Raw genomic sequence first — 13599 nt, forward strand, 5'->3', positions numbered from 1 at the left:
AACCACTGCTCAGAATGCGGCTGTGGTAGGAGCCTGACTCAGCTCCTGTCCACCGTGCTCCCAGCGCCTTGGGGTTCACCACTCGGTTCCCCAGAATTCCGTGGGCACCTGTTAAAGTCCTGCTTTCCAGCCCGCTCCAGACCCAAGGACTTAGGGCAAGGAGGTGTCCGGGAATCTGCATTTTAAACAAGCGTTTGCTCATCCTCCTCCCCCCATCCCCAGTCCAGGTGATTCTCATGATCTGGCAAGTTTAGGAAACAGCCCAAGTTCTGAGGCGCGCTGCAGCTCCCCGGGTCTCCGTGGGTCGTTGCTCTGCTGAGAGTTCCTGGAGAAATCACGGGGCGGGGCAGGGCCAGGTGCGCAGAGTGCCGCTGGGGTGCGCTGGGGTGCGCAGCCCCGCCCTGGGGCGGGGCCTCACCTGCTGCGGGCAGGTAGGCGGCTCCTTGGTAACCTGGACCTGGCCCAGGAGGCTTGGGAACGCAGAGCCGGGCCGGGCCTCGCTAGGGATCGAGACACTCACGCAGGGGCGGCCGCCGGCGGGACCGGCGGCTGGGCGAGGGACCTCCGCCCGCTCACCATGGTTGAGACACGCTTCTCCAAGTTCCTGCAGAAACTCGGCTTCTCGGGCGCGGGCCATCAGTACGAGCCGCTGGAGCGGGGCGAGTTGGAAACCTTGGTGAGTCTGGCCCACCGGGCGCAGGACAGGGGACCCGACCCTCCACCCTACCTCACCCCACCCCAAAATCCCGTCGTCGCGCAGCGGGATGCTCTCCTCCAACCCGCCCTCCTCCCCCTGATTCTAGAGAGAAGCTGTCTTCATAGCAACACCAGCTCGCTAGAGTTTCTGCTCTGGGCCAAGCACCCTCGCCACTTAGCCCTTCGCCTCCAGCCCATTTTGTGGATGCGAAATTGAGGGCGTCCTTCTGATACGCCAACGTGGCGGGTTCGATCTCCAGTCAGGGCACATACAAAGGAAGCAACTAATGAATGCATAAACAAGTGAAACAACAAAATCGATGTCTCTTTCTCCTTCTAAAACCAATTAAAATAAATAGATAAAATAAAAGTATATTAAAAGAAACCGAAGGCAAGACACGTTAAATATGTCCCTCAAAGTGTACACAGCTAGCAAACGACCCTAGGCTTCTCCAACTTCCAAGATTTGAAATTCTTGGGTCTCCAACACCTAGGCTGCTATAGGGATTTTTAAAAGCTACTTGAACTGGGGGGAGGGGGGAGTGATGTAAAAGACAGCAGCAACAGAAAGCTGTAGGGCACATGTTTTACCAATAGTGGCAGTAATGGTGCCAAGCAAGGTGACAGTAGCCAGGCCTCCCCACTTTGCTTCTCATATATATCTCCAGCGTCCTTTTTAAAAACCACTGGGATTTGTATGTTGACTTCACAACCTCCAGGTGACCCTCTAGGATAAATCAACAGGTGTCTCCAGGAGGGGAGTTTTAACCAGCTGACAAACTGTGACAAAGCTGTCCCAAAAAAGCCCACCTGGAAAAGCCAGAAGTGACAGTGGTGACTGGTGACCCTACGACTTTCTCCTTAGCTTGTCCACAGAACTCACAGCATGACACAAGAGCGGGGGAGGGGGGGGCGGCGCTGAACTTCTGCAAAAGCATCTCTGGGACATTGCAGTGTCTGCGTTTTCAGCTTAATCAGTCATTCAAAACTAAAATTCCTGTGCAGGTGCCCGTGAGAGTACAGCGCTGCCTTCTGAATGGTGAAGGGGAAACACGAAGTTATTTTTTTTTTAATCCTCACAAGAGGATATATTTACTGATTTTAGAGAGAAAGGGGGGGGGGTGTGGTGAGAGAGAGAGAAAGAAAGGAAGGGAGAGAACAGAAACAGAGAAACATTGATCGTAAGTGCCCCGACCAGGGACGGAACCTGCAACCTTCTGGTGTACAGGACAAGGTTCCAACCAAGCGAGCCACCCAGCCAGGGCTAAATTTACTTGTTTAATGAAAAAGATCAGCTGGAAAGACTTGATTTCAAATGTTTAATTTTCTTCCCAAAGAATGACAATAGTCAAAACACTTTGGTTGGTTGCTGGATTCCTAAATACCTGTGCACTTTATCATGTGAATTCTGGCGCTAGGGTGATAGACACGGGGCTGTGTAACTGGCAATTCTCAAAGCTCTGTTTTTCTGAAGCGGTGTGTGGGTTAAACATGGGTTGGGTATAGAGTTTCATCATTTCACCAAAATCCATTTGTCTACTTATATGCAGTACGGTGTGTTTTGTTAGTTTGCCAACATGGTTGCCTTTTTACATTTTTAAAATATTTTATGTATTTTATTATTAGACAGAGGTGTAGAGAGGGAGAAAGAGAGGGAGAGAAGCATCAATGTGCGGTTGCCTCTTGCGTGCCCCCATCTGGGGACCTGGCCCGCAACCCAGGCATGTGCTTTGACTAGGAATCACACCTGCAACCCTGTGGTTCTCGGGCCAGTGCTCAATCCACTGAGCCACACCAGCCAGGGCTTTTTTTTTGGGGGGGGGGGTTGCCTTTTCTACATTCTTTTTCTATATTTTTTAATTTTCATTACCTGATTTCTGCATTGAGCTGGGCATTTTTCAAACCCTCCTGATGTGTACTTGGTTACGACCAGATTTTATGAGGCGTCCAGGTGCCCCCAGGTATCAAGTAGGTGTGCCAGGTATGAAATAACACGAACAGAGATGCTGGAGTGGGTTTGAGCTCTGCACCAGAGTGAACTGCATTCCCCCAAAGCTTTTAAGAGGGGCCTTCAAGGGTGGGGCAGGTCTTGACCTGTCTGTAGGTGTGGAGGGGCAAGGGCTCACCCACCTGGTCATGAACCTGTGTTCTCAGCTTCACCCTGAACAGGTGTGTGACAACTTGGCAGTGTAGCGTGACGGGCATACAGATGACCCAGGCAACCAGGCATACTGATGACCGCAAAGGCAGGCTGAGAAACAAAGTGTCCTGTCTCTAAGGGTGGCCTTGTGCAAACCCGGGAAACTGCAATAAAGGTAAATGGGGGGTGTAGTGAGGGAGGGAGGCGGGCTGGGTGAGGCGGGCTGTTTACTGCCAGCTCAGCTCACAGCTCGAACACCTCCTTTGCTCTCACACTTACACCTTCCAGTCTGAACTTTTTTTCCTCTGAAGAAAATTCGAAAGAAGCAAAGTTTGCTGCAGTGGTTGTTTCCACAGTAGTCCTAACTCTTCTATGGGCACATGTTGTATGTGGCGTCCTGGGCGATCGCTCAACCCCCCCGAGCTCTTTGCCAAGTCGCCCCGTTATTGTTGTTATTATTGAGGACCCGCCGTGTCTCCTCCTGGGTCTCTTCAGTTCGAGAGAAGTGTTAGTGTTTACAACCCAGGGGTCTCCGGTCTGCTATGATGGAGAACAAAGAGCAGAGTAGCTGGGCGGGGACAGGTGGTGGAGATGGGGGCTAGGGTGGAGCCAGAGTTAGAGGTAAGCATGGTTCCCGTTCCTCCAAAGATACCTCACCCTGGCTGCACTTCCAGCGGATTGAAAAGAGAGGTGTAGGAGAAACCCCCTTAATTGCTGGGGGAAAAGCTTCTCCTTGCTGACCTGATTGTTGGGTAAGAAGAACATTGGACCAGAAATTCCTGCTTGCAGGATGACTCTGCGGAAGTTATCTCTGACCCTCAGGGCTCCCATCTCTTAACCAAGACTGCATGGCTCCACCCTGCACTCTCGTCCTGGGGCTGGAGAGGGTGAAGACTGGGTTCCAGCACACTTGGGTAATGGAAGGGGGAAGGACCAGCTTGCAGGCTCACTCCTGTGGTTGTTTGCAGGTCTCTGACCCTGGTCTCTAATCCTGCCTCAAGGATGCTTCCCCAAGGATGAGTGGTCTAGCTAGCCTGTTCCCAAGGGGCAGGATTACAAGGGTGTATATGGGGAGGCAGAGATGATTGGGGGCTGTCTTAGAGGCTGCCTACCACAGTAGTAGGAACAAATAGTTTCTTAAATGAGATCATTCACATAAAAACCACCACATACCTGACACATGGACTGATTCGGAGTTACCTACAGTTTGCTACAGTTTTTATCAGTCTCGAGTTCTAGTCTTTATTTACACTTTTTGATTAGATTTTGATAATGCTTGTGCTGAGAATGTGTAATTACAGGTACATGTACAAAATGTTCAATATCCCAAGAACTTGTTTGCTAGTTTAGTTTAGAACAACCACCCTCCTGCTTGAGCACGGCTGCCAGCTAAGCAACCTCTGACAGGCCGTCCACGGCTAACTGTGGACTGGCTGGTTCACCTGAAGATAAGGCGAGCTGGGCATTGCGGGAAGAATATTTCTTCAGTCGCTCTTGATTACCATACTGGGTGCTCGTCGGCTGTGGCAGTTGCTGTGTACAAAGACTGGGCTCACGTGGAGTCCTGCCAGCGATGCGACGGCGCTTCTCCAGGGCTCATCACTGTAGGGGTGACGCAGGGACGCCCCAGCACGTGCTGCATGATGACTCCATTGTTCTTCTCGCCAAGCCACTAAGAAACTCTTCCCTTTAGTGTATCTGCGGTTGTTGTCACCAATGTATGGTGACTGTCCCTCTCTCTGTGTGGCCTTCCCCCAAATACCAGCATATTGACATTTGAGCCACAGTTTCACCTTCATTGAATTATGCTCATATTAGTTTTTTTTTTAACCTCCTATCTTTTGTGAACCAGGAACTACACATATTTTTTCCTTCCCTTTCTTTTTTCATTTCTAAACTTGGCATAATTGCTTTTCATAAACCACAAGAAAACTTTGTACAGTGTGAAACTCCTTCACTCCCCCACGTTGCTCCCACTCCCTTTCTTGGTCTGTGTGTGGACAGGGGTAGGTACTGTTTGCCTCTAATCAGCTGGCAGTAATCAGATTACTGTTTGCAGGGGCTCTCCTGGCCCCTTTTCTGCGCAGTTCTAGAAAGGCTGTGGTTAAGAGCATTAGAGTCTGACATCCAGGTTACCTGGATGCAGCTTCTGGTCCTGCCACTTGCCAGCGGTGAGGCCTGGAGCAAAGTCCTCAGTTTGCCATGCCTCTGTTATTCCCTCCGTACACGTCAGGGATCTGTGGTGGAGGGGAATGGTGGCAGGAAGCATTTGGGGCAGCACCTGATCGCAGTAATTATCATTCACATCCAGCCCTGTATGTTTTTAAAAACATACATGGAGTCATTCCTGCAGTATTAACAAGTCAGGAGCGGTGTTCTTGCCGTGTAGGCATTTTTATTTAATCCACCCTTATTGATGGGCATCTAGATGTTTCCTGTCTTAATGATCAGAACAACATTCCAATGAACATCTGTGGAGGCACCATTTATTCTGAATCCCTACCAACATCCCTGCAGAAATCTGGGGCTCAGACAGTGCAGTGACTTGTCCAGGGTAGTACCACGCCCCCAGGAACTGGGACCAGGGCTGCCTGAATGCTATGCTGGAGTTTTCTCCGCTCCTACCGGCCAGGCTTCATTCTTGTGTAAAGTCTTCCCTGTTGTAAGTAACAAGCATTCTGGAGAGACAGTTGAGGCTGTGCCAGTAGCCTGTTTCTCAGACCATTCTCACTCTTCAGTTTTAGTATCTATTGAGGCGCCTTGCCGGAGTCCCTGACTTACTTTTACCCTGGTGTTCCAGTCCCTTCATTCCTCCCTCATTCATCACCTGGTGCTCTGGCGTAAGGAAGAGCTACCCCTTTCTTCTATTGATTTGGTCGTTTACTTATTCACTCATGCGTCATTGAGAAGTCATGGATTCCTAGTTTGTTAAGCACGTGGAAATTTGCTCCTGTCTTTGATTTCGATGCTCAGATCATCCCAGATTTGGCCAACAGTAGCCCCCTCATGGTGATGTCTGTGAATTCTGGACATTTTTTTCATCATTCTTTGAGCCTGTCCCTACTTTCTGGTGTAATAAGAAATCCCAGGCTAGTTTGGTACCTTCCCTGGTTCAGCATCTGTCCCAGGATTCTAGACTCTTTTTACTGCAGGAATGGCACGGAGAACCAGATCTGGTGTGAGATGTACTCACACTATCGGGGTGTTGTGGCTTCTGGGCCCGCTCAGAGGAGGTGCGCATGCGCACGTGGGTGTGTAAAACCCTAGATCCCCATCCAGTAAGTTCCACAAGGCCAGTGCCAGCTCTTTCTGTATTTATAACTCCCTGTACCCCCAGTGAGAAGGGCAGTTCCCATGTCCCTCGGCATATTTACTTACTGCACAGTCTTCCTGTACTAAACCCGTGTCCTCACCTTGCCAGCCACCTGTTGGCTTGCGTTGAACTGGCCGCCGCCTAGCTCGGCCACCTCCTCACTTGGCCCCTGACCGCACCAGCCACCAGTGAGCAAGATGCGAACTCTGGATGTCTCATTTTGTTCTGTCGTAGTTCTTTGCTGCCTGGGGGCGTACCACCATCACACACGCACATCACAGACGGTACCTAGATATAACTGCAAGAACTGGGAAACACCTCTGAAACCCATCTCGACCTGAAGCTGGGATTGAAGAAGCCCTGCCCGCCTCAGCAGTCCTCAGTATGGGGCTCCTTATCCCCAGTTCACAGAGGAGAAAGCTGAGACTCAGGGCAGTCAGGGGACTTGCCAAGGATCACAGAGCCAGTAGCCAGGGTAACTAGAATCAGAGCCCACATTGGTGAGATGTGAGCCCAGCGATACTCCCTCCCCAAGTCTACTGTATTTAGGGGGGTTTTCTGCTAACTTTAAACGGTGCTGGGCAGGCCCTTGAGTTTGTTTGTGAGGCTCTTGGCCCAGGCTCTGAGCCCCTGTTTTCTGTGCTCCACAGTGCTCAGAGTGGCCTCCTCTTGGCGCCTGTGGGCACGGCCTTCGCCCGCACTGTGGCCTGCCTGGGGCTCTTCCTCTCTCCACCTTCCTGAGTTAACATCTGTTCATCTGCTCTTTCATTTTCTGAGCATCCCTATTACTAGGAAGCCCCCTCCCCTCCTGCACCGGCTCTGCCTCCAGGCTTCATCAGCACTGGTTTTTCCTTCTTTGCATCATCAGTTCTTACTGTGGCTTAAGATTCAAAAAGGTACAAAAGGGGGTCCAGTCGGAGCCTCTCACTGCCTGTGTCTTCCAGGCCCAGTTTGAGATATGCCTTATAAAGAAGCAAATACATATTCTTCTCCTTTTTGTTTTACATAAGGCTAATGTGTTACAATATTGTGTACTTTTTTCCTTCCTAATCTATTGCTGGTGACACCACCCCTTGGGGGGTGGCAGTGATTGGCAGTGTCTACTGTTACTAGAAAAGTGTATACCTGTGGCCCAGCAGTTCCACTTCTGGGTATGTGCCCAGGAGAGCCGAGGGCTTGTGTCTGCTCAAAGACTGTTCATAGCAGTGTTGTGTCTAACAGGCCAAACCAGACAGGACCTAAGTGCCCAATCGCATGCAAATTGTTAAATAGATTATGGGATACCCACGCAGGGGAATAGGTGAAATACCACACAGCAACAAAAGAGAATGAGTTACAGTTATGGAACCAGGTTTAGGGAACAACACAGACAAATCTTGCTAAAATGACATTGAATAAAAGAAGCCAGCCATAAGAGTACATGAGTCTGGTTTCATTTAATTGGGGTTCCAAAATAGGCAGAGCAAATCCATGTTGACAGGAGTCCAAATGGGGGTCAGCTTTCGCAGGGTTTCAGCCGGGACAGGGCAGGAGGGGACGTCCGGAGCAAGAGAGATTCAGTGCTGCGGTCCCGGTGGGAGTTCCTCGGGTGTACGCATGTGCAGGAAGGCACCCAGGTTGGTGCATATGACTGTGTGCAGGCTACACTTCAGTATATATTTAATGTTTTTCATATAGGAAAGTTATCATAAAAAACTTTCATGATGTTATTTTTTTAAGATTTTTATTTATTTATTTATTTTAGAAAGAGTAGAAGGTAAGGAGAAAGAAAGGGAGAGAAACATCAATGTGTGGTTGCCTCTTGCGTACCCCCTACTGGGAACCTGGTCTGCAACCCAAGCATGTGCCCTAGACTGGGATTCAAACCAGTGACCCTTTGGTCCGCAGTCTGGCTCTCAATCCACTGAGCCACACCAGCCAGGGCCATGATGTTATTTTTCTAAAAGACAGGAATTATTTTCATGGCCCTTGACACCTGCTGAACTGTGGAGCCAGGCTACACCGGTAGGGCTACGTGGTGCCGTGTGTCTGCCTGCCTCCTGAAGTCCTGTTTACTGTGTCCAGAAGGCTCAGCTTCTGGAGAAGCTGAAGGTATGTTTAGAAGGGTATTTTCCTAGGAAGAGTGAGGGCGATTTGGAGCCCAGGAGGATGACACCAATTATCTTTGGGTCCGTCCTGTTCCAGCCTCAGAGAAATAAGACATTTGCCAATGAGATGGGAGCCATTGTGTGTGGTTTCTGTGCCCTGAACCCTCTTGTGTCTTAAGACCTCGTTCCCGGTTTGTTTCTGTTCTAAATGCTCATCACATTCTTCTTTCCTCTGGACATGGAGTCTAGATCTTTGCTTTTGAAACCAGATCTGGACTCTTGAGTCTGGAACCCCGTTTTCCTTAGCAAGTCGCTCTCTGGAGCCAGTCCCAGGATAAGCGTTGCTCACCATGCCATGGCGAGGGTGTGCGAGCGGAAGGGAGTGCAGACAGCACGACACCGTCTACCTTCTCCCTTGTGAACCTTCTCCACTGGGCGGTCTTTGTTTGTCTTGCTTCCATGTCCTCCTCAGGTTCTGATCTTTTCTGGACTCGGTGCCCAGCTCTTCGATTCTAAACCAAATCTGGATTCCAGGCTCTTCAGTGTCCATTTCTAGAGCAAGCTTTTGCTTGATAGAGTAACCTGGATTAAGGTTTTTGATTGAATGCTTTGATGAGGATTTTCAACTGATCTTCTGTGAATTTGGTGCAGCTTCATCTGCGATCCATTGTGCTTGTAGAGTTGCCGGGAGCCGTGTCAGAAGGGAGAAGTCTCAGCCTTCAGCCAGCCCTTGGTGGCATTTCAGTGGCAGCATAACACCTCAGGTGATGGCGGCACCACGACCCATCCAGTCCCATTCTTTACCAGTGGGCGTGAGGGTCGTTTCCAATATTTGGTTGCTAGAGACAATATTGCACTGAGTAAATGGATACTATCCTGCAGTCAGTGTCTGTGAAAAAGAAACTACTAGAACTGGTCCATTTTCAACTTTGCTGCTGCCAAGTAGCCCTCCATTAGGACTTGTCCTGATTCCCCCCTCACCAGACAAGAGGCTCTGTCCCCCACCACCTCTCCCTAGCACCTCAAGTTACTGACTTCTCAAACCTGGCCTATCAGAGACATGAAGGATGGTATACTGGAGTCTTTTAAATATGTGCCTCTGACTTTAAGTGAATTTGATGATCTCTTCATGTTTGAGTTACTTATCATTCCCTTTCTGTGAACGCTGAGCTTCTATCCTTTGCCCATGTCCTACAGCCATGAGCTGGTAGTCTTTTCCGTCTTCATCGGTGAGAGCTCTTTATTTGGGAAGAGTCTTCTTTGTCAGTGCTGCAAATTTCCCCCACTGCATTTTCCCCTGCAGGCTGAGCGTGCAGTGCTCTCCACAGAAGACAATCCCATCTTTATGGAGTGAATCTATCAGTCTTTTCCTCCATGGCATCTGGTTTTGTCTTGAGCTCACAAAGTCCTTTCTCACCTTGAGATTTTTTTTTAATGGAGTCCGTGGTTTCTTCTGGTACTTCTATGGTTTATTATTTTTTTTCCTACTAGTCCTAGTTATTCTTTTCAATAAATTTGCTTATACAATTTCTCCAGTTAGGCCAGGGACTATGTCTGCTTTCCCGAGGCACCAGGCATACCATAGTTTCTTGCACGCAGTAAGAAGTTGGTGAATGGAGGAGTGAGTGAGTGAGGCGTGAAGACTGTGCCTGGACCTGGGCGGGCTGTACTGGCCACAGCAGCAGGCAGTCGCTCAGCCATCACCGAGGGAAACAGTGTAGCGGGTAGCTCAGCTGGTTAGAGCGTCGTCCTGTTATGCCAAGGTTGTGGGTTTAATCCCTGGTCAGGGCGCATACCAGATAGATACAACCACACATATAAGAAACAACCAATGAATACATAAATAAGAGGAACAACCAATGTTTCTCTTTCTCTTTAAAATCAATTTAATTTTTTAAATAAAAATTAAAAAAAAAAGAAGTAGCACAAGCTTTGTAAGCCATGCCCGAGACTTCTAACTGCTGCCTCTCAGGCCGTCTGCACGCACAATGTCCTTGCCGCTCACCGGCCCTCTAGTCCTTGTGTGGCTCCTAGCCCAGGGCACTGAGCCCTTCTGGGCAGCTCAGAACTTGCCTCATCTTCCCTCCCTTCCACAAACATATTTAAGCACCTTCTATTTGCCAAGCACTGTGCTGGTCACTCAGGTGTAAGACCAGCCACTTCCCACTGAGGATGATGGTCCAGTGCTGAGGGTCAAGCGGGGCAGCAATGAGCTGGGCAGAGGGAGGACTAGGAGTCTGGGAGCAGCAGGGTTCCTTCCCGGGGCTTATGGTGACGGTGTGTCAGTTTCCTGGGGCTGCTGTAACAAACAGCCAGACTGGGCACATAAAACTGTACACACTCTTTCACAGGTCTCAGAGGGCCAAAATCAAGGTGTCAGCTGGACAGCATTCCTTCTGGAGTCTTTAGGGGAAAGTCTGTTTCTTTGCCTTTTTTTTTTTCCAGTTTCCAAAGGCCGCCTGCATCTCTCAGCTTATGGCCCCTTCCTTCATCTTCAAAGCCAGTATCCATATCCCTCCAGCTTCTGCTTCTGTTGATACGTGTCCATCTCTGACCCTCCTGCTCCCTCTCATAAACAAGGACCCTTGTGATACTGGCCCACTAGATCGTCTAGAATCATCTCCCCATCACAAAATCTGTGACAAAATCACATACTCAAAGTCCCTTTTGCCACCTAAGGTCGTGTATTCACAGGTTCCGGGGATTAGGATGTGGGTGTTAGTTGGGAGCATTATTCGGGTTCAGCTTATCTCCCACTCCCACCGTCTCCTCCCTCTGCTCTGCTTGGAAGACCCAGAAATGTTTTCCTGTTTCCTTCCATCTGCACAGCACGTAAAACACACAAAGAAGTTTTCTCGTGTTTTTACAGGGCAGTGACGGAGGTGCTGGCTGGGGAGCCGGCCAGTTCAGCCATTTCTTCACCTGTAGGGTGGGCACAGAAACCACACCCACGTCCAAGGGCGGCCGTGATGACGGAATGAGATGGTGCGAGTCCAGTGCTGGCAGGACGTCTGACAGCCAGCATTAGCGTTTACATCTGCTGTGTCCTTAGCACTGATCGCTGCAGTCAGGGAGGGCTGTGCTGTTTTATCATGATGACGACGTTAGCTGTTCTTGGGTACCCCTTCATTGTCGTCTCCTTCCCTTGACTGTCCAACTGCCAGAAAGACTTGGGGCCTCACCCTCACTTCTCCTCTAGAAGCAGAAGGACCTCCCTTCGCTGTTTGGACTCCCGCGGCTCCCCTCCAGGGCCCTGGGCGCTCCCCACCTGGTGCGTGGCCTGCTGGCCCCGGGCTTTTCTGTCTCCCAACACGGTGGCCCCTTAAGAACAGGACCCCATGGGGCTGCTGTTTGAATGTGTCTCCCAGCCAAGTGTCCTCAGCTGGGCTCTGGCTGCCTGTGAGAACCACCTGGGGCTGTTAGGAACCCCGGGGGGCTGAGCTCCACTCCTCGGCTGGCCTGGGGTCAGCCCGCAGCAGGTGCATTTTTACAAGACCCCAGTGGTTTTCCAACTTTGCAGTCCCCGCTGTTATAACCCCCACTTTCAGGAGGGGGCATCTGAGGCAGCCAAGGGGAGGTTTTGGACAAACTTATTGAAGAAATAAACATTTGTGTCAGTCGTTAAACACGGAAGTAATCACTGGGGTCTAACTCAGTCAGTATTTGAAATGAACCAAATCTCTGAGCTGAATGGAAGGACAGAGAAAGCTCGGTTCTGGCTCAGGGAGGCTGGTCCACCCCCAGGTGCCACCTGCTCCTCCCTCAGCCAGCTCATCTCTCAGCGGTGCTATGTTTGCCCTGGCGGTTCCCTCCGACGCCTCCACTAGGTCAAATATTGGCACTGAGCTGTCTTTGCTCAGTGAAAACACTCTAAGACGTCCTTGTTCACACTATTTCCTTGGGGCTCAGGAAGACCCCATTCACCATCGCCTGCCCTGGGGTGCCAGTGTGGGTCTGTCAGCCGTGGCCAACCGTACTTTGGGGGTTACAAAGCAGGCACAAAAGGGCACATGCTGTGCAATTCCATTTGTGTGAAATAATGCAGAGTAGTAGAGCCGTAGAGACAGACAGCAGACTGATGGCTGCCGGGCGCTGGGGGGAGGGAATGGGGAGTGACTGATCATGGGGCGCGGTCTCCTTTGGGGTGACAGAAATGTCTTAGAGCTAGATGGAGGTGGTGGGTGGGCAACAAGGTGTATGTGGACAATGGCACTGAACTCTGCAAAATGGTTCATTTTGTTTGTGGATCTCACCTCAATAAAAAAAGGACTTTAGAAAAGGAGACACACAAGAGAAGGGAAGGGTGGCTCCACACTTGGATTGGGCTTGATGGGGAGCAGGAAACAAGGGCACCGCCAAGGGCACCTGGCCTCCACCCGGATGTGCCTCTCTCGTTACCAACGGAACTGCTATAATTCAAACCAGACAGACGTCTCCAAACTGTGTGCTCTTAAGAGAGAGAGGACCACACCTGAGTGTCCTGAGAAGGTCATCCACCTGCTGGCAGGGGACAGAGGCCACGTGCTCAGTTCCGGGTCCAAGAGCTCTGCTTTCTGAGAATGACAGACGGCCTTGCAGTGAGACAGAGCGGGCCCTCACTGGCGATGTTTTGGGTCCCAGGCCATGTCCCAGAAGCCTTGGAACATGGGAGGGACCTGGGAGGCCCCAGGAAGTGGGCTGAGAGGTGGATGGGAGGTGAGAAATCAAAGACGCGAGTGCAGACCACTTGTTCCTGAGCTTGACTATGGCATGTGAGAGGCATGAGTGTGGCCACTTGCAGTGTGTAGCCCATACAGGGGATTCTGGTTAAGGTGGAAAACCTAAAACAGTGTTGACACGCTCACGGGGGGAGAGTGGAGACTGAGGAGAAGGATGGCCACTGGAGGTGGGGCGGGCGGAGGCCTGAGACCTCCAGGTAGTTCAAGGTTGTGGAGGGAGCTCCTGTCTGTGACGTGAAAATGGCTTCACTTTTTATTTTATCGAGGTGCAATTCACATAACATGAAATAAACCACTTTAAAGTGAACAATTCAATGGCATCTAGGGCATTCACAACGTTGCGCGCCCACTACTTCTGTGGGACCGCCGAGAGGGCTCCAGAACGTTTTCGTCGTTCCTGAAGGAAACCTCACACCCATTAGCAGTCACTCCCCGTTCCTCTTCCCCCAGGTACTGGGGTTAGGACTTCAAGGTATGTGTTTTGAGAGGACACAGTTCAATTCATAACATGGCATGGATCAGCACTTCATCCTGTTTGGGGCTGAATCATATTCCGTTGTATGGATAGCGCTCATTTTGCTCATCTACAGTTCATTGTTGGACATGTGAGCTGCTGAGCATGGTGCCACTATGAACATCCATGAA

At 50.5% G+C, this 13599-nt stretch overlaps 1 protein-coding gene and 1 pseudogene across 2 annotated transcripts in view; one reads left to right on the plus strand and one right to left on the minus strand.

Annotated features, from left to right (window-relative positions):
* Positions 1-449: 449 nt before the first annotated feature.
* ATP2C2 (ATPase secretory pathway Ca2+ transporting 2) overlaps positions 450-13599 on the plus strand; it is a 61474-nt gene continuing 48324 nt past the window's right edge. For both annotated transcript variants that reach the window (XM_053914490.2, XM_053914492.2), the window contains exon 1: positions 450-676. In XM_053914490.2, coding sequence (XP_053770465.1) covers positions 578-676 — 99 coding nt within the window. In that variant the 5' untranslated portion in view covers positions 450-577. The remainder of the gene's footprint in view (positions 677-13599) is intronic.
* On the minus strand, positions 2520-11366 carry LOC128779610 (double homeobox protein A-like; annotated as a pseudogene).

Source organism: Desmodus rotundus, chromosome 12 (assembly GCF_022682495.2).
Source record: "Desmodus rotundus isolate HL8 chromosome 12, HLdesRot8A.1, whole genome shotgun sequence".
NCBI lineage: Eukaryota > Metazoa > Chordata > Mammalia > Chiroptera > Phyllostomidae > Desmodus > Desmodus rotundus.